The sequence below is a fragment of the Anneissia japonica genome, unplaced genomic scaffold, assembly GCF_011630105.1.
Source record: "Anneissia japonica isolate Jap-2015-1 unplaced genomic scaffold, ASM1163010v1 scaffold288091_len1417266_cov198, whole genome shotgun sequence".
Classification (NCBI taxonomy): domain Eukaryota; kingdom Metazoa; phylum Echinodermata; class Crinoidea; order Comatulida; family Comatulidae; genus Anneissia; species Anneissia japonica.
Genome location: NW_022684833.1, coordinates 471,031 through 496,367, shown reverse-complemented (window position 1 = coordinate 496,367; position 25,337 = coordinate 471,031). Strand labels below are relative to the sequence as shown.

Genomic DNA, 25,337 nt, shown 5'->3' with positions numbered 1-25,337 from the left:
ATATATATCCAGTCTTCTGATACGGTATCATATTTCATGCCGCATATATTTGATGCCCTGCAGTTTCCGAAGCCAATAAATAAAAAAGAATAGTATAATTTAACTTCTCGCGGAATTTCATTAGCAAAATCGCTCCTAACTGAAAGTGTGTTGATAGACGTATATAGTGCTGTTGACATTTCAACTCTATTTTCCTTCGGGACCTGGGATGGATACTAAACGTCATCACGATCACAATCTCGTCAATTTTGTTAATTCAGATGTCAACACGAAGTTAGTATGTTATAATGATGACTTGTTTTATGTTATACTTTAGAAATATGCACAGGACTGGCACATAAACATATATTAGGAAATACAAATTTATAACCAATGTTAAATCCGGCTTGACTGGTATTTTATGTGTTATGTTTTTTTTTTTTTTGTAAGCCCATAATCATAAACATCATGGGATAGCTCTTTTGCGATTGGTTGTGATGCAGTGCGCAGCCTCATTTTAGACGTGCGCGTTAATCGACGTCATCAGAGAGGAATTTAGAAAGGCGCCCCAAAATATTGAAATTTTCATCGCCACATTAAATATCAATACCCATTGTTGGAGCCACAGTTGGTGCCTAAGTCTTAATTTTTCTGTCAATGGTCAATGTCATGTATTTTTTATAGCGCTTCCACTGTAAAAACCGTCTGAATGCGCTTTTTAGCCACAAGAAACTAAAATTTAATTTACGTTTTATTAGTAGCTAAGATGTTTGCCTTTCAATCACAAGGTCCTTAGTTCAAATCCTGGACTGAGTTTGTTTTTCAGATTGAATAGGAAACAACAATTATCGCGCACATTTTTATCGTTACTGGCCCATGAGAATTATTGCCATTATTATTATTGATGGGAAGTAATGATACAGAACCACTTTAAAGTACTGTAATCTGCAGGTGAAATGCACGATTATAATGTGACAATTTGCTTTGCTATTAGACCTGGTATCAATTAACGGAGGGCACGTATGATGCATATAGCAGCAATGGTCACAGAAGAACCATATATATATATATATATATATATATATGTGTGTGTGTGTGTGTGTGTGTGTGTGTGTTCTTTGTTATTTAATTTATTTATTAACGATCTTCCCACCTTTACTAACTATTCTATCACTGAAATGTACGCTGACGACAACTATTCTTCATATCTCGGATTCCAATATTAATAATATCAATACTAAACTGTCTCAAGACCTTAACACAATAACCCACTGGCTCCATTCAAACAAAATAATTACCAACACTGATAAATCTGTGACTATGCTCATTGGTACTCAACGTACCCGTGATAAACACACCAGTGTTTCTATTGACAACACCTTCCTAGAACTGGTCAATATCCACAAACACCTCGGACTCCCTACTGACATCAACCTAACTTGGAAACCCCATTCTCGTAATTTATCCTCCTCCATTGCTTATAAAACATTGGCACTTTCTCCAGCACGTAAATTCATTGATAAAAACACTGCACTTCTAATTTATAATACTTTAATTTTACCTCATATTGATTATTGCATTTCTGTTTGGGGTCCACGCACCAAAGATATTCTTGCCAAAATACAGAAACTTCAAAATCGTGCAGTCCGAATCATACATAATGTACCACCTCGTACACCATCCGCTTCATTATTTGAACCAATAAAGGTCATGAATGTTAACCAACGGTACCTTTACCAACTAGCATGTCTTACCTTTAAATCTTTGAGGGGACTGGCTCCAGACTATCTGGCCCTACGACTGGATATCAGACAGCAAAGGCACATGCGCACCAGATCCGTTGCCGCTGGTAATTTTAATATTCCCCGTCACAAACTCATTCAAATCATCCTTTAGTTACCAAGCTCCTTCATTCTGGAATACCCTCCCACTTACCATCACCACCATATCTGCTTACAACACCTTTAAAAATCACATCAAGCAACAAATTTTAAACAAGGATTTATTTTCCCCTTTTTCTTAGGTTTTTCCCCTGTTTGGGTTCAGGTGTTTGTGTGTGGGGGGGGGGGGTGTGCGGGGGTGTGTTTGTTTGTACATTGTCTGTTTTGTCTGTTTTCTTTCTTTTGCTTTCTTTTTCTTATTTTATATTTTATATTTTTAGAATTTTAATATTTGTTGTTTTAAATTTTATGATTAATTGATAGATCGGCTATTTTTTTTATATATTTTTTATATATTTGTATTTAAGTGGGCCCCTGAACATCAGATTTATTCTGTAAGGGTCGCCCACTCAAAACATGGTTTTAAATAAATAAATAAATAAAAATAATAGATAAATAATAAAATTATGTTCCTTGAAACTTTTTTTTTTATTATCATAGCCATCGCCTATATAATAACAGTATACATTATAGCCCATATCGTCGCTCACATCACGAACTAACACAATTAAATTCAATTGTGTGTGTTCGTGAAATCAAAAAAGCGCGTCAAAATACGCGCTATTGTCGTTAAGGACTTTTTGTGTGGTAAAGAATACAAAATTGCTTGACAACCAATACGCGCTCGTTTTGACGCGCTATATAAATATATATATGAATACAGTAAATTATATGGACTACAATGTATTCTGTTATTAAAGAGGCGATGGCTATGATAATAATATATATATATATATATATATATATATATACATATATAATGTAAAAATACTCTTAATCTTAACAGTCTTTGGTAATAGTGACCAATAGGTCCTTTGCAGGATGTACATAGGCAAACGTAGAAATGGGGTATCATAAGGGTTAAAATTTTATATAATATATATATATATATTATATATAATATATATAGGCCTATTCTTATAAATATAGATCTTTACACACACACACACACACACACACATATATATATATATTATATATATATATATGTATATACATTATATGTATATATGTATGTATTAATTCAGCAGGATACCATTTTATTGTGAAACTCTGTTTTTCTCTAGGGCCGTATCGTTTACGTATCACGTCGCATACATCGTAGCACCTGCTACACTGTCACAAATATTCATATACGCCAGAAAATAATGATAATAATAATTTACTTTTGCTTTGAACTTGTACACCATGACTACATTTTTGTTTCTATTTAATGGATTTTCCATAAAGATTAGCAAAAATGCATGCGTTCTGTTTTCTTTCTAGTCTGCAAGATTCAACAGACCCAACAATTAATTATTGACCATAAAACATAAAAATATACGCTACCGTACGTAACTTTGAGCTAAACTCTTTAAAATAAAATCTAATATTTTTTTGCTCACCTATTCAAGTAAGTTTTTAGCTTTTAGTTAAAAATAGAGCTAGAAAAATGTTGTGTTCCTCGTCGCGAATATAGCTGTTTATTATATTCTTCGAATAGGACTTTAAATTTAGGAATCAAGTATGTCTCAAATATCTGTAAGTATATCGAACTGAACTAATTGGATCGCTGTACTGTATCATTCGAAGTTATTTAAATGAGAAGTTTCATTGGTTTAATTTTATTTCTATTATTCGCTATATGAAAGAAACGTGAAACTGAAAAATATTTTTAGAAATTCGTAGATGGTAACTTGTCATATATTAATTAACGGATGCTCTAGTCGGATGTGATTATATTGAAAGTGTTTAACATTACAATAATATAGTATGATACATTAACAATAGAACCTAACTATTTAATATTCTAAATATTTATTGGAATTACACGTCTTGTAATGTACTGATAATGCCTTATTTCCATGAAATCGGTTCACTCCGTTTCCGACAGACGTCGGGGAACTCAGTGTGAACGAAAACGCTGGGGAAGGTTGAAAACTAACCGGAAGCATTCCCGGGTGCGTAGTAGACAGGGGAAGAGTGGGGAAAGGGGAGGGGAGAGTGAAGGGGGACGTGCACACCCTAGATACGCAAAGTGTAGCGATTGCAGAAACGCTATGAGCGATTGTATGAGGTGCCGTGCGACGCTGTAGTGATCTTATGGATTCCACGCACGTCAGTTAGATGTACTCTCTGTTTAAATAACTCTGCCCTAGTTGTTTTCACATTCAGGATTTCTGTACTAATATTAACCCTGCAATAATTCATGTTTCCAGGTGTACTGTCCTTGTCTATTTATATGTTATGTCGGCCTATGTAAAGTAACTGGAATTATATTATAATCTCTAATACAAATGTTGGTGCCTTACAATCGTTGCCAAGTGGGAGACCATCGAAAGAATGATTATTGATGTCTTATCATGCTTTTTATTCATTATTATTACTACTACCACTACTACTACTCTACTACTACTGCTGCATGCTGCTGCTGCAGTGTTACGGTATAGGCCTATTGTAGGCCTACCTATTGCAAATCATGTTAATTTGCATTTAGTGCAAACTAAAACGATGAATGATAGAGAGAAAATACAAGATATTTCCCCCGTACCAATTAACACTACTGCTGCTTCATCTCATTTTAGTGGTTTCTAAATATCTTTATGTTTAGTGAAAAATAATATGAAACTGCTATCAAAACCATGCAACCTATCTATTTTAGTGGTCATATTTATCGAAACTAATCGCGACGTACACATACCGTACCGAGTGAGCGAAAGCATAGGCCATTAATGTTACAGGGTGCCAATTATTGTTGGGACTGTATGTTATTAAGCATGTTCATCTCTCCCCATGTCAAGTCATCGCTGTTGAAGGTTTTCTCTTCAATCTTATAAACACAGAACATCATCATATTGCGGAACATTGTAACGATGGGTTGAGAGATACATATTAGAGCTGGCTTTTATTCCCATATAATATGCGTCTCTCATGGTGACACCTTTTACGACCTAACTTTTACAACATGATAAAACTCGTAACGAATACATCAGCTGGCGGGCCATCTAATGGATGATACAGCATATAATGATTTAATATTCAAACGGTATTCTCAGCCTCCATAACTTCATTATCAACATCACACTTTATATGCGTTACTGTGACCTAACCCTTTCGTAATCATAATACTCTTAAATACCATTGGGCAGTGACGTTAAAATATGGAACCGTGTATACTAGCCCAACTCACTACGATCGATTAAACTGATCGAAAAATCAAGCAATTCAAACAATCAATCAATCAATCAATCTGCCATTTAGACAGTCAATCAACATTTTTAGTAAACAAATGTCTAAACTCTATCTTTCCGTCATTAAACTGGCTGGCACAGTCAGTCAGTCAATCATTTAGTCAATCGGTCGGTCAGTCAGTCAATCAATCAATCAATCAATCATAGTCAGTCATTGTCAGTCAGTGAATCGATATGTCGTTCGGTCAGTTGGTCAGTCGGTCAATTACTGAAATTTCCTATCTTTGCGAGAGCTTTAAATCGACTGACTTTAAATCGACTGACAATCGCCTTCTTTTCAGTAGATTTATTATTTTGTGGATATTCCATTTTACATTCCTAATGTCCAACGTATTTATTAAAACAGCGTAATAATGTTCAAGTTAACACAATCCAGTAATAAAATAAGTATTAGTTTCGCCATAGAATTAACAGGGTCAGTTATGTTAACGTACAAGCCCATACCACGTAATTGTTTTGCCAAAACAAATTTACAGAAATAATACAAAAACACGCTTTGATCGAGAGTGTGGCAGGCATGGGCGTCGATCGGTGGGGGACTCGTCCCCCCACTTTTCAAAGTAGGGGGGGGGGACATCATATTGATTATCACCCCCCTCCCACTTTTCACCAATCTTCTATAATTAAAACCCCACTTTTAAAAGCGAATGGAAATTACGCATGACTCATGAATTTTGTGTGTTCACTTTTCTAAGTGCGGTACGTATTTTCCGGACAAAAACCGAGTAAAAACGCAATTGTTTATACATTTCGTAACCATCTCAGACACCACTAGATCGATTTTATGGGTACAACGGTTATCAGAGGCTAAATTTATTGTGAAAACAATGTACTGAACGTTGTTAAAATTGGAAGCGTGTATACTTATAACTCAAAAGTGCACAATTTCTACTATAAACTATTTATTCCTTTTGTATATTATTATGACCCGTACGTATAGTGTTTAATATTATCTACATACATAGGATTACTGTTTTTCTTAATTTCAAAAAAATTATATAGCCATTATTAAACAATAATTATACAGCCTTTGACACGGATATGTCTATCTATTTCGATTAAATGATACCAAAAGTTTACAAACTCCAGTGTTACGTTGACGCAATCTCGCAATGACGTCATAATAATCAGTGGCGGATTCAAGTGGGGCCGAGCCGACCCTAAATTTTTCAAAATTATGTTTAAAAATGGAAAAAAGAAAGGAAAATTATAATCAGAATTTAGGTCTCAGAGTGCTATTTCCGGCAATCTAGAGGTGCCGTAATCATAAATTTTCTTTCCTCAGCCCCAACCATGGTGGGGCTAAGGTGATCTACTTTCCCAAATTGTGCAAGGCCCTCCCTGTACCCTCTCTAATTTGCTTTCCTGGAGCCGCCACTGATAATGATAAATTAAGTAAATCACCTTTATGTTTGTGAAATCAAAATGCTTACTAATGTTTTGTGTGCTCCCTATTTCCCTAGTCCTGTTCGATAGTAAATTAGACGGTATTATTTCCACTTACAATAGTGTAGTCGCAATATTACTTACACAAAAGGGAAATTCAAAAAGAGGAGAAAAGCAAAAACCTCTTGATTGATTTTAAAAGTACTGTAAGTGCAAAAAGACTAAATTAATGACTGTTTTAAGTTTATCTTATTTGTTTTTCATGGTTCGAATTTTGAATACGTTACAAGCTAATCAGTAGATAATAAATCATTATTTTTATGAATGTTAGTTGGCACGAAATATGCGGGCATAATATTATGACTAAAAGGATAATTTTAAAAACTTTATATGATGAGTATCTTAGTGGCAGATTTAAGGGGCCCAGCCGGCCCACCATCCCTAATTATTTTTTTCCCCCGAAATTTAAAAGTGGAGAAAAATGAAAATTATATTCAAATTCAGTCTGAGACTGCCATTTCCGACCAACTAGAGGTGCCATAATCATAAATTTTCTTACCTCAGCCCCAACCATAGTGGGGCTGAGGTGGTAGTCCAGCTACACTCTCCATCTGTAAAAGTCCCTCTCTGGGTCCAGCTCTATTTCAAATTACTGGATCCGCCACTGGATATTTTGAAATTTCGTGGAAATTAATGTTAATTGCATTGCTTAAAATCAATTAAAAGGGCTATAGGCGCCAGAGCTTTCGGGGGCTTCGCCACCTGGCCCCCAACCAAGACTACGGCCAAAGGCTTTTTTTCATTTCGTCCCCACACTTTCAACCACGGATCGACGCCCTTGGTGGCAGGTCCCAAACGTAAAGATGAACTTTCACTGTCGATAAGCTTTTCTTACATATCGACTAACAAGTTTATAACTAAGGCCAAGGAGGAAAGAATTCTCTTAATTGATGGATATGTAAATAAATAGATACGTAGGTGTGATGAAAAACGTATTTTGATAAACTGTACATTCTCTTTCAATCACCGGACACTTATTGAAATAGCTTCTCGCAAACGATCCTTTACTAGCCTCTTTAACAAAGTTTCCCTTAACATTACATTATGAATAGTGCCGTAATTTTGCCATGACTGCTGACACTCATATAAAATCATATTATTGGTAATATATTCCATTTAGATCTTATTATAAAATAACGTGCCAACTGGATAATGCTATCCATACTTTACTACCGCGTAGCTTTCCTCTACATTTCCAAATGATTGAATGTCACCAAATAGTAATACTCACACATTATAATATTGGTAATACACTGTATTTTATTAAAATTTTATTATAGACTATATAAAATAACGTGCCAAGTGGATAATGCTAAGTTTCAACCTTATCGAGTGACTTTTCTCTGTCCTGACGATTTACTGTTATCAAATATTAATAATATCAAAATAAGCAAATAAAATGTCACACAAATCTATCCTTTTATCAGTCCCCGCCGTCCGTCCAGCAGTAGTACGTCTGTGCCCATATCTAACTATAATAAACATCGCTGTACGTCTATATGTCCGCCGGTTGCGGTGTCTGTCTGAAGAGGTCTATCTGTTAAGTATTAATGAAGCATATGACAGGCATATTATGTTATTATAGGGTCGTGGCATATACACGCATATTGAATGAGAATCGTTCATTTATAGCATGTTATATATCTAATATGTTGATTAACATATCGTGTTATTTCTTATGGTGTCCATTAGCTAATGTAAGGTGCGTTTATTGTGTTAAACCTTCGTGTCTTATTGGGGTCTTGCAGGCATCGAACATGAACACTGTCTATATTGCACAGGGTATGTTTGTTTTGTCAGGCTAAATAATTGTAAATCTGTCTTGCCATAAACATACCATCACAGTCAACATATTGCCAAATATGAATTACCTAGAAATACCCTATGTAATAAATACGGAACCCATCAAATTTATATAGGCCCCTATATTCTCTTATACACATCTAGATGTGTATAAGAGACAGTATATATATAGTGGGTTAAAGGTATGGAAAATACATATGGGGATATATATAATGTAGGCATATATTTTTATTTATTTATTTATAAAAAAATATTGCTGTGGGAAACAATACATTGTTGGAATATGATAAATACATCATATATCCCTATAGCCTTTACAAAAATGATCAAAGCGCTGTACATTGAAACCAATAAAAAACAAAAACAAAAGCACAATAAAAAAAATCTAAAAAATGACATATTACATCATTAACACATTTCCAAAACAATATTGCCAGTTGGCGATAAAATTGCGACAAACAAAACACAGTGTATAAGAAAGATACATAGGCCTATATAATATTCAAATTAGGTTTGCTGCCCAACACGGTAAACACAATATATGCAAATAGATAAATAATAACATCATATCACCTAATAGATTTAGTGTTATTATTTATTTACTGTATTAGTTTAATTTCATTTCATTTATTTATTTGACCAAGATGAATACAAAAAGCAAAAACAGAACAATACACAATCAAGCAACAATAGACATTTCCGCTAAGCCCCGCCCCTTGGATGTTGTTGCTAAGGTCCCACAAGGCGACCTTGGCTATGTTCTCACACGGCTGCTAACGGTTAGCAGGATCCGGATCCTGCTAACCGTTAGCAGCCGTGTGAGAACATAAGCCTGGTTCTCACGAGAGCCCTAGTATCCGGATCGGGAGTTAACCGTTAGCGCTAACCATTAGCACCTGCGTGAGAACGCCCGATCGGTTAGTGCTAACCGTTAGCAGTATCCGGATACCGCTAACGGTTAGCAAGCGCCATCGGTTAGCAAGTTGAGGGCGTTTCTATCATCACGTACGTGTACAATTTCCAGTTTCTTATTGGCCAGTGATTCGATCATCATATTCTTGGTATCCGGATTGGGATTTTCTCGTATGGACGCACGGCAGCTAACGGTTAGCAGGATCCGGATCCTGCTAACCGTTAGCTGCCGTGTGAGAACATGGCTATGGCTAAGTTCTCACACGGCTACTGCTAACGGTTAGCTCCCGATCCGGATACTAGGGCTCTCGTGAGAACCAGGCTAGTGTTAAAACATACGCGAACACGTACATTTGTGGGACACGTGTGTTAGTGAGACGCGCGCGTATTCCTAGCGCTGTTCTGATTAGTCAGTAGATTGACACTCCGGAAAGGTCCATTAGAAGAGTAAGCTGCCACTAATTTACATTAAGATAAAACAATAACAACAAGAACTATAACAATAGTCTCAATTCTAATTATTATAAAATGTTTATATATTCCTATATATTTTTATATATATTCCTATATATTTACAATCATATATTCATATGTATATATTATAAAATATAATAGGCCTAGCTATAATTAAGTACAAAGTGACACCTCCATTATAGAATAAAACTTAGTAGATAGGCCTATTTTAGATTATGTTTAAAAATGGGGCCGGCGTTTAAGAGTACATAAACATAATATTATAGGTCTATGTTCTGTTATATAACCAATAGTTTAATATCACTTACTTGTATAGGCCCTATATATTAATTTTGTTTTATAGCAACAAATCAAAATCACCGTAGAGTAGGCTATATCCTGATCTTACTACTCTATTATGTCCGCCGGTTGCATTTGTTATACCGTAGTACAAGCCTACAGGTGCAAACTCAGGATTCCACAACATGATACAAATAATATTTTGGTTAATGCTAAAATAATATTCATAATTCTTCTTACCGTAACGAAGACTCCTAAATCCAAAGACAGATTGATTACAAACATACCCTATTCCCACGGACGGCTGCTGGCAAACTAATAAACTAGATTGTGTATACGCCTCGATCTGCAGAACGAGTCCCACCTACAAACGAAAGTGCGTCCCGCTCGCTAATCATTTTATAGCAAACGGACGTAAATTAGAACATGCTAAAAAATGATCACCAACCACGTTTTCACTGGCTGCAAATAGATCATGCAAGCCATCTCGGTGTCGAATATCTCGTATTTGAACGCGTGACGATCAAGTATTGTATAATTTACTCTATTAAAGTTTGCTGTTTATATGGTCACCATGTTCAAAAGGTCTTTTTCATTTTTTAAGGACAATACTCGATTCATATAAGTTCATTTGGTAATTTGATTGGTCGTTTATGCATTAAAGTCACAGTCCCGCGTGATCACGCGTAACTACGTTACAGTTTTTTATTAGCCCGTATTCATGCTTGTTGAAAAACATGCTGAGCACTGTATAGTTTTATTAGGTGTGATACAATACTAATCTAAACAAAAAACAAAAAACAAAAAAAACAAAACAAAACAAAACAAAACCCACCGACCTAACATTTAGACACTTTAGGGTCGGCTTAAAAAATGTACATGTATAATATAAGGAACTCTTTAAGTTTGAGAATTCTAGGCCTAGTTTGGGCACAACTGCGTCATCTACGACGAATCCACCCCCGCTCTCAGTGAGCTCCTCCTAAAGACGCCACATCGCCTGCTGGTTTTCGCTGGCAGACTGAGAGATTGTCATTAAAAAACGATCCGTTTCGCACTCCTTCTCGCGATGCGTTCATGGTGTCGCGTCGGCCGACCACCGTTGGCGCAGTGTGTGCCCGACTTAAGAGTGCTATTAAAGATCTTAAAAAGGAAATGGTCGGGGAGATTGAAATGTTCGGTTACAAGAAATAGTCCCAAAAAACAGGTTTTCTGTTATTATTCCATTGTGGAATGCACTGCTGGTTTCCCCTGTATACTACACTTTATACTGTAGGCATATACTGCATATATATGTATATACTGTATATAGTCTGTATACTGTGTACTAGTGAATATTTAGTGCATTCATATTCGGTGAGGTAAGTTTGATGGGTTTATCGGTGATGAAAAGTGTTCATATCTGACAGCCGGTTTTGTGTCATGTGTAATTGCCTATGTTATTTGGAAATGGGTTGGTGGGAGATGTTAAAGATCGGGGATTGACTAACAAAAATCAGTAGTTTCTGTCTTGTTGAGTGAAGGATTTTAGTTAGCCCTACTCTGATTTTAGAGTGCCTCTGCCTGCCGTGAAAAACTTAAATAAAAAAATGAATACGGTCTTCGCAAAAAATAACTCATAAGACCTCGCTACAACGGCACGCCGTGAAAACGATTCGTTTTTAATGAGAATCCGCACAAACTGCCGCCGATGGTCAACGGATTGGCGTTGTTTCGAACAAGCGCTAACAGAGAGCGAGGACGAAATAGGATTATTTTAATAAACCGGGCAAACACTAGCCGTACTTCGCTCCCTATGAGCGCTAGACGACGCTACACCGTCTGCTGATTGTCGGAGGCATTTCTGAACAGATCGTCCGATCCGTTGTGCGCGCGTCGTGCCGTTGCATTCTCCATAGAAACGCGTCGACCGACGACCGTCGCGTGCAGTGAGTGCCCGGCTTAAGATACACATAAATCCCACAATCTGAGTTTTTGCGTGCATATACGCGAATGGCTGACACAAATAACCATAAAGGCCCCTACACATATCACTTGTCTCTTGCATTGTGTCGGCCGACGAATCCTGCACGCGACTTTTGGTATGAAAATAATTAGCCAAACAGAAATTTTAATTGGGCAAATCAAAAGAATATAAGCAATAATAGCTTCAATTCCATTAGCTTTTTGGCTAATTTTGAACGAAAATATTTAGCAAAATTCAGCTCTTATAGGATTTGGCTATTTGGCGAATGACAGCTTAAACACTGATAATAATAATAATAATAAATGTATATATAGGCCTATATATATATATATATATATATATATATTATATATATAGCAACGCAACGCATAGCAATGAAAATTCAAATAATCTTTGAAATCTTGTAAGCATCCAAATCCCCACTAAATCGTAATCAAATAATATACTCGGCGAGAAGCTACAGTATGATTTATAAACATAAAATTCATCAACTTACGTGGTATAACTGTCTCGTAAATTTATACTCAGGATCAATTGTTTCATAAAACACTATTAAACGTCAATTCCGAACACCGTAAGGAAAAATAAGTATACACATTACTCGGTGCTTCGAGATATTGATATGATTGCGCCGCTATCTTTCTGCTGATGATGAAGCGTGTTCTACAGACGCACTAACCAAGCCCGCGTTGTGTGACAAAAGGGCCACGTCAGACTATTATTATGACTAGCCACTAAACACGTATGTGGGTCACTAAACATAATTGTCATTTACAGGGTAACGTAATGATTCCACTGTCGATAAACCTGTTAATTGATAAGGGATTGCCGGCCCAAAACTGTCACTCGATATCTTCTATTAAAAATATAATCAATCACGCGTGTCCACGCGTTAACACACGATCCGAGAACACACCCCGTCCGTGATTTCCCCTTCGAACACCGTTAACATCCGAATGATACGATCGTGGCGATATGAGCGTTTATAGAATTGACGTTTTATTGGAATTGACGCTTTGTTGCTACTGGTCATTCGAAACTCAGGTGATGCGGTAAATAATCTGACTCCAGACGGCAGGCCATTCAGTCAGTCATATCGAAGTCAGTCCCGCGTGAGTGAGTCGACTTCGATAAATATACAGGAAAAAATGAAAAATCGTAATGATTTTTTACAAGCTATTTCTCTACTTATGAGTTAGTTGCCAAGCAACCATTTTGTGACACCTCATCTATCAGTGCTTAAACGAAGGTGCAAATCGAGTCACCGAAACATTAAATTTCACGTTAAAAGTCCGAAATTATAGTCGCTGTCTCTTTTGATTCACATATGTATTTTTTTACATCACTATCGTTAATACGGTTATTTATAATGTTCTTTGTGACTTTTGAGTTATCGCTTTGATTTTGTTTTGCGTGTAGGTCTATGCGACTTGGCCTACGAATTAACCGGAAGGTAGGTACTCATAGCGCCCGATTCAGTTCATCGGCGGTGTTTGGTTCAAATCCAATCATCATTTCTTTCCTAACCTATTGTGTTTGTATCTTGAGGACTCGAGGTCAGTGAGATTCGAAGGAAGTGGTAATCATTTGGGTGATTCCTGATAATGTGTTCCTTTTATATAACTGACTTTATTATATCGAAAAAAAAAACACATTCTGTCTGACAAATTTTCGAAATCATTTATATTGCTAATACAATCTCAGAGCCAAAAATCTTCTAAATTAATCACAGATCAATAAAAATTTATATATTCCTATTTTTAGTAAACTTAGTAATTTTAGTCTTAATTCGTTTACATAATTTGTCTCGTGTGGAGGGAGGCATGCTGTCTTCATTAAAGTGGAGCAGTTTTTATGAGGGCAGCATTCTTAATTTTGCACATTTTCCCTGCCGGTTAAATGCAAACATAATTTAAAAGGATATTTTCATAAAAAATTTCTTGTATCAGAAATGATCTACCTATATGAAGTTTGCCTTGATAATGAGAGGCTGTAGGTTTGAATCATACCTGATACACTTTATTTTGCGACAGTACTGAAAAAGGAACTTTTCGTTGAAAAACTATGCTTGATAGTTCCATATTCTATTATCAATGCGAAAGTGAGTAACTCTAACATATACATAGCCTATACAGTAACATACAAATTGGTATTAACCAATCAGAACCGAATAAAATATATAATCAGTTGATTGTTAATGAGTGTTAAAATCGGCAAAATAGAGATGATTGCGGTACCGTAAGCATTATCAGATTATGTATGTAAATATATACAAATGACCTATGCATATACATCTATATACAATATATATACATTAACGAAATGAGGAAGGGGCGCCGCTAGTTACAGCCTGAAAACACCGTTGCACGGCGGAGCCGCAGCCGCTCGCAGGGTAAGGTCGGTGTAACCAATGTGGAACCAAGCCTTTTCGGATAAGGACGTACTTAACATGATAGTGTACACATCTTGTTCGTGTGCACTTTTAAAGAACCCATGCTATGGTTAATTTCTTCCCCTGTCGTTGTGGACAAGCAAGGACCTCTTTACGGCGGCTAGGTAGTCACGGACCACCAGTGGCGTATCTAAAGGAGGGCGCGGGTGGACTAATTCTTGCTTATGTTAACCACATGCTTATCTAATATTATACTGACACTGGTTTCAAATAGTTAGTCAAGGAGTTAAAAATCACCTAAAACCACTTTATTTTGCGAATTAGCGACCCTCAACTGATCATCGAGCCCCCCATCAGCCCCCCCCCCCCATTTCAAGATTTCTAGATACGCCCTGCGGACCACGCACATACGCAATTCGGCACAGTTACGCTGCGAGTTATAGCTCCTACCATGGACCTATTAATAAGGTCCAGGTCCATGCTCCTACCGTACATTTCCTTTAAACATGTTTATATAACGATTCTGAACAGGTAACTCTTTGAAATGCAATATACAGGGTCAACCAGCATCCACGCTGTTTGTTCTTTGTCGGTTATAATCATTATTATGCCCACATGATAGCCTAAATGATGTCTGCTTTACTTACTTATTAAATGTTAAATATCTTAGAACTGTCATCAATTGCATGTTGTGTAATGTCCAATTTTATTATTTTATTCTTTTGTTTTTAGGAATTTCCCAACATTGACAATTTTCAATTGTTATTAGATAATATTCTCTTGATTCTTGCATTCTTTTATAGGTATGTGGAAACGAAATATATCGTTTGTAATCATGCAAATATCATCAATGTGATTTTCACAAGACAGGCTGTCTCATCACTATCTGTTTATCTTACCGTGTAGTCTGCCTCGACTATATAAATGTGTTTACAATAATACGGTAATAGTAATAAGCACATCAGGGCGAAGCAACTAAGTCGATTGATGAGGGGCCTACGAATTTGTCCACAGGCCAATTAAAGAACCAGTAGAACGCGAGGTTGGAAATCATTGAAAATCACTGCTTTCTAATTTACCGGCTTTATAACGACGATCAGACAGTAATAGTCTGTGATTTAACTCTAAATTGAAACGTCACAATCTTGATTGAGACACCTGGGGGCGGCTATCAATTGGATGCAAGTATTCATTAAATCGTGGGAAAATGGTGTCACTTTCTACGGCCTCCGTGGTGCCACGTAGGGAAGGAGTGGTTTTGAACACGAATGAAAACAAGACAAAAATTTTGAGTACGGCGACGACGCGCGCCAAATGAATTCAAGCGTTTTATTGGGCCTCGACATTTCGCCATATACTTGTGTCGCTGGGCTTGTTTTCTTAAATTAAATTAGATTAAGGCTTCTTCTATTTTCACTACTTCAATTTTGTTTTCATGATACTTAGTCACGTTTGTTGCTTGTAAGCCTCAATACACCGCACAGCATTAACCTCCATTAGGCTTGTAATAATGTGAAGCGTTTTTTAAAGGCCTTGTTGGCATTACACGCTATATAAATCTAACATTATCAGGTTAAAGATAATTATGAATAGCGGTCACAGTTATAAATCCCACTTATTTTACCTGAATTAAACTAATAAGCTAATAATTCATTACCTCGCCCAATTTAATTTTTTGACCATATGTTCAATTCATGAACGTTTCTTTTTGAGATTGTTTTATGGGCCTATTTCTTTTATGTATCGAGTTCCTTTTTACAAATTTTAGTGTTACATTTTACAATTTTATATACTTGATTATGTATCTTGTTATCTGTGCAATTTGGGATCGGCCGCTATAGAGGTGCGATTGTTCACCTGTTGGCCTTTTGCTCGTCACTGGAAATTTTTTTATGTCATTGTTATTTTATTGTATAGTTTTATTTGTATATGATTTATATTCTCATTTAATCCTTTATGTTTCATTTATGCCACAAGAGAGCAAATTTCCAAATGTTATTATTTATCCATTTATATATATATATAATATAAAAGTAAATTTGGAATTCAGCAAGTCTGAAATTTATATTTATGTTAAGTGATGATAAAGTGTTTGTCGCTTTTAGTATGGCCTATCTATATTATGGCATTATATTACCGTCGTAATTTAGCGGAGACAAAACAAACATAACATTGCTAAATAAAAACATTTGATTTTGATTTCTGTTCATCTTTTAGTGCTGATATTTGTCCTATGGAGTTTATTTGGATATAGAACAGGATTTTTATCAGAGCTTACAAATCTTACTAAGTTTACATTTGATCTTATTTTATGGCATCAGAAAATAACTGTATATGTTATCAAATACATTTATTTACGTAATGTTTTCAAATACGCTTAATAAATATTTAACAGAAGATATAATCATCTTTCCTTTTGGCAATGTAGTGTCATGATGATATATATATTTTTTTGTGAATGAGCCAGAAGGCCTTCATACGTGATTGTACATAAATGTCAAAGACGCGTGTGTCTAGAACGAAATGAAAAATATATACTCACACGGGGGTCCAATTATAACACTGAAATCACGGTCACTTGCTTGCTGTGCGCGATTCCTTTCTCAATATGACGCACTTAAGTAAACACAAACATTATGGCAGAATTAACTTTAGGGTTGTAAGACGTATTTGTTTTTTATTCATTTCTCACTTCTTTTAAAATTAGGTGATAACTGGAACAATCTATTTCATTTCTGTATTATGTCTAAAAAATAAAGTAGTGATTGAAAACAGAAAATGGTGTACAAAAAGTATATAATAACAAATGAATTTAATGGCGGGGGGATATTATCAGTAGCTTTTAAATAAAACGAGGGGAAAAAAAACGCTATAAAACTATGTACGCCCTAAATCCATTACATTTTATATCTTCCCTATGCAGTATACAGGCATGTTGCTTTAGGTATATTTTTATAGTTACACATTCTCAATTTATTACACGTCATAGGCCTTGGTTTAGTTATGTTCTTTCTGTTGTCCTACTCTGTATATTGTCTCATAAAATTACGTTCGGCTGGATAAACCTTCTTCATACAACATTAAAACGTCTACATTCGGGTGTTAACTAGTATTTATGTATTTGAGTAGTCACATTAATAGCCTTAAGACACTATAAAAGAAAAACAAGACAAAATCAGATGTGCTTTTTTCTGAGAATTTACTTTAAGCCGTTCAATGAATTAGGTACAACATCTGTAAATATTCTGCATGCATACATATTTTTTTTAACCATATTTATAGAGTGTAACCCTTAAGTACCGGCATCATAGATATGAGTGCATGTCCATGATTTTTTTACACGCACAAAATAAAAGGTGACACAATTTAATTGTGTTAGACAAATGCTGTATTTTTTACAACAAAAAGCATGGTAAGGGTGAAGCTGGCACCAAGGGTCTTTAGCTCCAAAGACAAGTTTTTTTTTTCACTGAACTTAGAAAGGTGCACTATAAATACTCAGTGGCAGTACCAGCCAGTCCATACATGCCGTTAAAGGCCTGTTTACACTCTGACGATAACTATCAACGATGAAAAGCTAAAAAAACAATTGTTCATATGGAAAATATACGAAATAAGAGAAGTTTTCACAATAAATCGATTAGATAACGATTTATATGTATACGATAAAAAATATGTTCACAAATCAAATCAAATGACGTCATAATCATGGGAAAACGATAAAATCGTAGTTTTCAAAACGATTCTATCGTTTTCCCATGATTATGACGTCATTTGATTTGTGAAATTATTTTTTTTTATCGTAGACAAAATAAATCGTTGTCGAATCGTGCTAGCGTGAAAACTTCTTTTATTTCTTTTACGAACAATTGCTTCTTAGCTTTTTATCGTTGTCGTCATAGTGTAAACAGGCCTTTACTCCTCATGTCCCTAATTTAAGGCATAATATTACACTTCAAAAACAAGGTGCCCCAGCCATAGCATATGTGTTTATGTTGCTTTAAAGCATATGGATATTATTAAGAAGCTTATGAGTCCATTTTATACAACAAAATACTGCCAGTTCTTGTGGCACATACAGTATATATTTCTGAGCCAAAATGTTGAAAAAATGGATTATATATTTATATCAGATCGCTGATTTATGCAATTGGGTTGGAGAGATTATTTTTTTAATCTTGTAATTTCTTCCTTTTGATTAGTTTGTGTAAAAATTTATACCAGTTTTATGTGTTTCTGGCCTAGAAATTTCTGTTTCTGGTGTGTGCCAGAAATGATGGAAGTATTTCTAAGAGACATAATCATGCCTGCTTACGTATTCAGCTTAGATGAAAGACTGCACTTAAATATGGAAAATATTTGTAATTGCATCCTAATAACTTATGTTATATATCAGTCCAAACTCATTATCCTCATCCCCAATCCATAACAATGATGCCCAGCATATCTTAACCCAGATAATATTTCAATTTGTAGGTTATGCACAGAAATTAGAATATGCTAACAAGCACTACTAAGTATAAAGCAACAGCCTAGAGTAACATATTAAATGGAATTGGAAAAATAAATATTGAAAGAAACAAGCACAGAAGAAGAACATATTACAAAGCTCTTGATGGAATCAAGAATCAAAGCACAAAAAAAAAATGAAAAAAAAAATGAATAAATGAAAATCAGTATACAATAATTATAATTAGCGAAAATGTTCACAAAATATATTAAAATAGAACCCCCTCCTTTGGGACAACTTTTTTGCCACAAAGTGAGCCTAAATACTTCGTTCAAAAGTACCAGTTCCAGTATACGAAACTGCCTAATTAGGAGCCACCTCTATCTATTAATTTTTCATTATACCCGAGCCAATGGACAAATAAAATTTGAATGATTGATTGAAGGTATTCCTTTAATAGGTTTCTACTGTATTAAGGCCTATATTTATTTGATTTTGTTATCATTATATTATTTAACCAGGCTCACAAAAAATTTTTAGGTACATGATTCGTTTAAAAGGTATAAAAATTAGGAGAACGTTGCATATGTATATTTTAACCATTATTTTGTGTAATAACTTAAATTGCTTTTAAAAGACAATGTAGACAAATATTGCATGAAATCGATGCGACTATGATATTACAGTCTCATGTTTTATGTTCCAATAAATTACGCTGCGTTCTCACAGTATTAATGCATGTCTGATGTTTTTAAATTCACTATCTTTAACATACTGCAAAACACACTACTATTTAACCTATTTGATTTGTAGCACAAGAATTTAACCAGCTTTATTTGATTGTGCAAATCATTAAACAACAATTAAATATACACTGAACACACTTTAGCTTCTTCAAATTGCATATCTATCTTAGGAAACATAAGAACTGTCTGTTTAAAATTAATTTATGATAAAATTCAATCAACTTCTTATGATAATATTATGAGGAAACAATATCATATACAAATTAAACCTAGGATTAGGCATGATTACATTTAGAAATTCTGCCCTCTTTATGCGACTGTACTTGAATTAGACTCATGACGCCAGGCTCACTCAAGCTGCCAAGGCATTTCAAAGTAACTACTTGGCAAATCTTTACAGTGCATTGCTTCATAGTCGACTAGGTATTTTCCAGCCTAGAGGTCAAAGAGAAAAACTTGTTACATTGTGTTTGCACCAATATCACATACTATAATCATTACTGAAAATAAGAGTGGTTATAAAACAAGCAAGCCCGTAGGCACGATTTTTAAAGGGGGTTCTAAATTTTCACAAAAGCACTTTGAGTCCTCATTCACCCATCAAATTTTAAAGATATAACACCTCAGATGTCCGGAAATGGCAACAAAATGCCAAATTTCAAATATTTTGAGTTAATTTCAACAACTTCCACACAAATGATACTTTTAAATAATAATTTAAAAGGTTATTTCTGGAAAAGTGGGGGGGGGGGGTGGTTTCATTCGAACCCCTCGAATCCCCCTGGCTACAGGCTTGATGAGTGGTAAATGTGTTAATGATAGTAAAGTATTATCACTGAGGGTAGTGGAATGGTTCCACTTGGATTTAAATTTTGAGTTGTTTCCTCTAAGTTACTTTATCTATGTTATCTCCACTTTCACTCCCCTCAAAAATTATATATGGCCAGAGTATCTGATTGGATGTTTTTGTATTGTTTGGTCTCTTGGCCCACTTTCCTACCAATTAACAGATGCGTATTCTAATAGTGTATATACCATATCTATAAAATAAATGCTTCGCTTTGAATAAACGCCCCGCTCTAGAGCCTCATTTGGAATAAGCGCTTTCCTTGAATAAACCTCCCACCCACAAAAGACTGTAGACAAATCTAACGGAAGCAACATCATTCTGAACACATTCTATTAAAGTTCTACTAAAACAGAATTACATATTCTCTAACCTGGTTGGGATCAATAAGTCTTTATGATCATGCAATAACACATTTTAACAGTAGTTATGTGTGGTGTAGTTCCACATAGTGAAATTAAGGGGTGTTTATATACATATCAATCACGCCTCACTTGAATAAACTCCCCCAACCCCCCTCAAATAAACGCTCCCTCAAAAACTCAAAAATAAATGTCCCGGGCATTTATTAAAAGTAAATATGGTATATTCTTTTTATGTTCCCTTTAATCAGCTGATAATAATCAATTTGAATACTTTCATAGTAGAAAAACTATAAATCAGAAAAAAAACTGAATTAATATTACTTTGTCTTTAACGTATTTGATCCTTTGAACAATCCAACATTTTGATTGAAATTTTAAAATTTCCAATAGTAATTGTGAATATTCATATATTAATAGCATTGTATTAATAATCTCTAAAATGACATAAACTTAATCATACCAGAAAGAGTGTCAGCTGTATTTTAGTGACTTCTCTTAAGTCTTCACCTGAAAAAATGAAGTATGCAGAAAATATGAATCATAAGGTAAAGACAGGAACTGTCTTGGCGCTTACAAATTTTTGCTTCATTCCACATACAGTAATTTAACCAATGGGGAAAAATGATATTATGATAAATAATTGTAGGCAAAAGTAAAGGTAGAAGAATAACAGCAGAAGTCACAGCATCATTGTACTGAATTTCTAAATGTTAAAAACAGTTAAATATTTTATTGATAATATATTGTAGGTAAACTGAACTTAAGATTTCTTACCTATCATCATGGGGTACATTGTTGAATGTTCTACAGCATACCGTTGTAGATCCCTAGTACATGCTGAGTCCTCCACCTCATACTCAGTGAACACATTAACTGAAGGAAGTGATCATAAAACATATATTATTAAGCCTATCAATCAGTAGTCATTAATTAGAGGATCGAGCTATGATTAGAAGAAGTCTAAGAATAACAATAATCTGACTTAATTGGATGTTAGAATCTCTTCAACTCCAACACAGTCAACTCCATAAAGTACAAGTTGAATAACTTTAGTTTTGTAGTCTTTTTTACGATTTCCATGTTTAAATACCGTTTTTAGTGATACTACACATTTCTTGGTCCCCTCACAAGCATATGTCATACGTTAATGTAAATATTTTGTTTATCTGTTTTATGCTTTCCTACCCAGTTTTAAAAATCTTTGTTTAAAACCCTTTTATAATCCCACATTTGAGGTCTCTTGTGCACTGTGTGTTGGGAGAATTGGAATACTATCATGAATAAATATCTACTGTGGCATAACCAGGAAGTTTTTGACGATGCTAGAGCACCCCCCCCACCCCCACACCTTTTGTTAAAACGTGAAAAAAATAATTGTAAATGAACAACCAATTCATGGTGTAGTCATAGCCATCGATATATGCTCTTTCTCTAATTTTGCAAATTGCGTAAAGCTCTGTGGATATATAATATATCTATTCACCACCCCCATTTTCAAATCAAACCTTTTTTGATACTGTCATGCTATAAAGACCAGGTTTTTAACTACTACATAAAAAATGTACTTACGTCTATCAACTATCGATTCAGCACTAAGAAACCGATTTAAAACAGGGAGACTTTCTTCATCTAGAAGGTTTGGATATCTAAATGAAAAAAGTGGACTTTCTTTAATCACTTAGAACACAGATTTTCGGTTGTACCTTTGAAACAAGTAGTTTCCTATGGTCAATACTTGAGCACTTGTATATATAACATTTGTCTCTATGTGCTTTCCAGGCCAACAAAAAAGTACAAAACCAGTATATATGGTTGAAAACAGAAAAGAATAGCATGCATTCGAGCAATTGATTTTTAGCCTTAAAAATGGTGCTAGACAAATATTCACCTTTTTTTCAATATGGTGGGAAAGTTAAAATGTGTCTATTTTTCCTTTTATAAATAAAAATGATCATATTTTTAGTTCTTTTCTAAGAAATTTCTCCAGGAAAATGGATGCAATATAATGATAATAAAAATATTATTATTAGTAGTAGTATTAATTCAGATTATATCAGGATGTTTTAGCATTGTTTTAGTTCAGTGTATAGGATCAGTACTTTTAAAAATGTTTTATTTATTCTGTCTTTATAATGAAATAACACTTTCAGTGTTAAAACATTATACTCTTAAAATATTGGCAAATGCCTTAGTTATGCCTCTTTTTGATTATTGTAATTGTGTCTGGTCAAATTGTAAAACTTTCTCTTTTCAAGTACTTTTAAATAGACTTGGAAGAACTTTACTTTCCGCTGATATAAATACTCCAGTTGTAGATATTTGAAGTTCTTTAGGATGGTGCAAACTTACTGATAAATGGGTAGAACAATTACTTACAATGCTTTTTAAATGTTTAAAGGGCCAAGCTCCATTATACTTATCTCAACATCTTGTTTTCAATGATTGTTTGCACTCGCACTGTACAAGACGTCAAAGCAATAATACTCTAATTGAACACCCATGGAATAATATGCAAGGTAAAAGAATTTTGTTTACAGATCAACTAAATTACGGAATAACCTCCCAGATGATATTAAAATACACTTAGAATCAATGACATTTTTGAATTTTAAAACTTCTATTTCAAATCCTTTATAAGATAACTTACATCATTTTATTATTTCTGCCATGCATATTATTCTCTAATGTAAATTATTGTATTATCAATATTTTAAGAAATTGTTTTAATTTTGTTTCTTCAATTGTTTTCTTTTCTTTGTTAAGATTGAACCACTTTGGAAAGTATTACTTCAGTATAAAGACAAAATAAATTAAAAAAAATTTTTTTTTTAAAAGTACCGATCCTATACACTGAACTAAAACAATGCTAAAACATCCTGATAATCTGTATTAATGCCACTACTAATAATGATATTTTTAGTACATTTTTATTACATATACAATACAGTAGTATGAAATTGACTGAACTACTATCAATTAAATATTTCCACTGTTAACAAAATACAATAGTAAATATTTTTATATAAATAGAACCTACCTGTACTTTAGCAATGCTATAAGCAAATTATTTCCTCTGTTAGACTTTACATTTGGTACTAAACTGTATAAAAAAAAAAAAAACAGAATTACTATAGCAAAAAGATCATAAAAATATTATGTAAATTAAATCTAAAGTAAGAAATTTTTTTCTTAGTAGGATGCATGGCAGTGTCGACTTAGTGGCACCTACCTTGTTGTAATCACCTCGTCATGAGTTCTCCTTATGAGTCTAATTGGACCTGGATACCTAGAATATATAAAAAAATGAAATCATATATCACTACATAGTAATGTAGTGGTCAATAACATATATATAGAGGCAGGAAGCCTGATGGAATTTAGTGGGAGAGTGGGGAGGTAATAAGGGAAAAGAAGTTATATGCTATGACTTGATGACTCATTGATTGTAAATGTTCACACAGCAAGTTTTTCAATCATGGAAAGGCAAAGAGAGGCAGGCGAAAACAATTCCCCCACACCCTTCCCTTTATCTACGCCACTGTCTGTAAATTGACTTGCATTACCATCTTGCATGTAAAAGATGTGAAGTTTATAATTTATAATATCTTTCATATATTAATTCTTGTTTCTACTCTTTCACACACTAAAAAACATTTAAAAAAAATTTAATTTAACATATTCATGATTGTAAACTTCTCACAATTCAGTGTCTTCTATATCACCAAGTAAATAAAGAAATCTAAATTTTAATTTCAAAACTGTCCAAGCCGAATTGATACTCTGAAGAACACTGGTTCAATTTTTTATATCAATATTTAATTACCTCCACTTATTTACATATTCAAATTTATGTAAATTTATTACCTGCATACATTATCAGCCACCTGTAGGTTCATGTATTTTCTTAATGTTCTAACAATGATTCCCTCTGAAACAAACAATCAATTTGCAAATAAATATCTAACATTTTATGATTAGTAGGAAACAAAAATGTTAATATTTATTTAACATTTTGGTCTCTACATTGGAATAAATTAATCAACTTACCTGCTATTTCTGGCATTTTTGCTGTAGCAAGTGGGACAAGGTCATCAAATGTAGCATCTAGAATCTACAAGAATCGGAAGATAAAAATGACAAAAAAAAAATCAAACAATTTAAATTGTACTTCTATCCTCTGGTCTCTCTTAGTTTTCTGAAGACAGGTAAAACAAATTTACTCATATTTTTAAAAAATAATATTGCCCCATTCATGTAATTAAATATTCATATAATAAAAGATTTTTTAATAATGGAATTTGACTATTTGCACAATTAATTTCTGACTTACCAAGGCATGGACTCTTGGATAATTCATTGCAGCTATTGAGGCTGAGTAACCACCAATAGACCAGGCGTACAAGATGATATCCGATAAGTGGAAACCAAGCTCAGTTGTGGCATACTGCATTACAACCTCTATAGCATTGGCCTCATTCTCTGGGAAAGGATAACCCTGGAAAAAATTT

General features: G+C 34.2%; 2 protein-coding genes across 3 annotated transcripts in view; both read right to left on the bottom strand.

Moving 5' to 3' along the window:
- The window catches only part of LOC117107638, a 33,989-nt gene extending 21,016 nt beyond the window's left edge, over positions 1–12,973 (bottom strand). The window contains exons 1-2 of one of the 2 annotated variants that reach the window (XM_033249364.1): positions 12,526–12,973; positions 10,304–10,427 (exon numbers count right to left, since the gene is read on the bottom strand). The gene's annotated coding sequence lies outside the window, so the exon portion shown is untranslated. The remainder of the gene's footprint in view (positions 1–10,303; positions 10,428–12,525) is intronic. The other variant, XM_033249349.1, reaches the window with a different exon arrangement.
- Positions 12,974–19,252: 6,279 nt separating this feature from the next.
- The window catches only part of LOC117107618 (phosphatidylserine lipase ABHD16A-like), a 13,210-nt gene continuing 7,125 nt past the window's right edge, over positions 19,253–25,337 (bottom strand). Inside the window, exons 11-19 of the mRNA XM_033249328.1 lie at positions 25,160–25,324; positions 24,877–24,940; positions 24,694–24,757; positions 24,059–24,115; positions 23,867–23,929; positions 22,399–22,475; positions 21,604–21,702; positions 21,290–21,336; positions 19,253–20,052 (exon numbers count right to left, since the gene is read on the bottom strand). Coding sequence (XP_033105219.1) covers positions 19,966–20,052; positions 21,290–21,336; positions 21,604–21,702; positions 22,399–22,475; positions 23,867–23,929; positions 24,059–24,115; positions 24,694–24,757; positions 24,877–24,940; positions 25,160–25,324 — 723 coding nt within the window. The 3' untranslated portion in view covers positions 19,253–19,965. The remainder of the gene's footprint in view (positions 20,053–21,289; positions 21,337–21,603; positions 21,703–22,398; positions 22,476–23,866; positions 23,930–24,058; positions 24,116–24,693; positions 24,758–24,876; positions 24,941–25,159; positions 25,325–25,337) is intronic.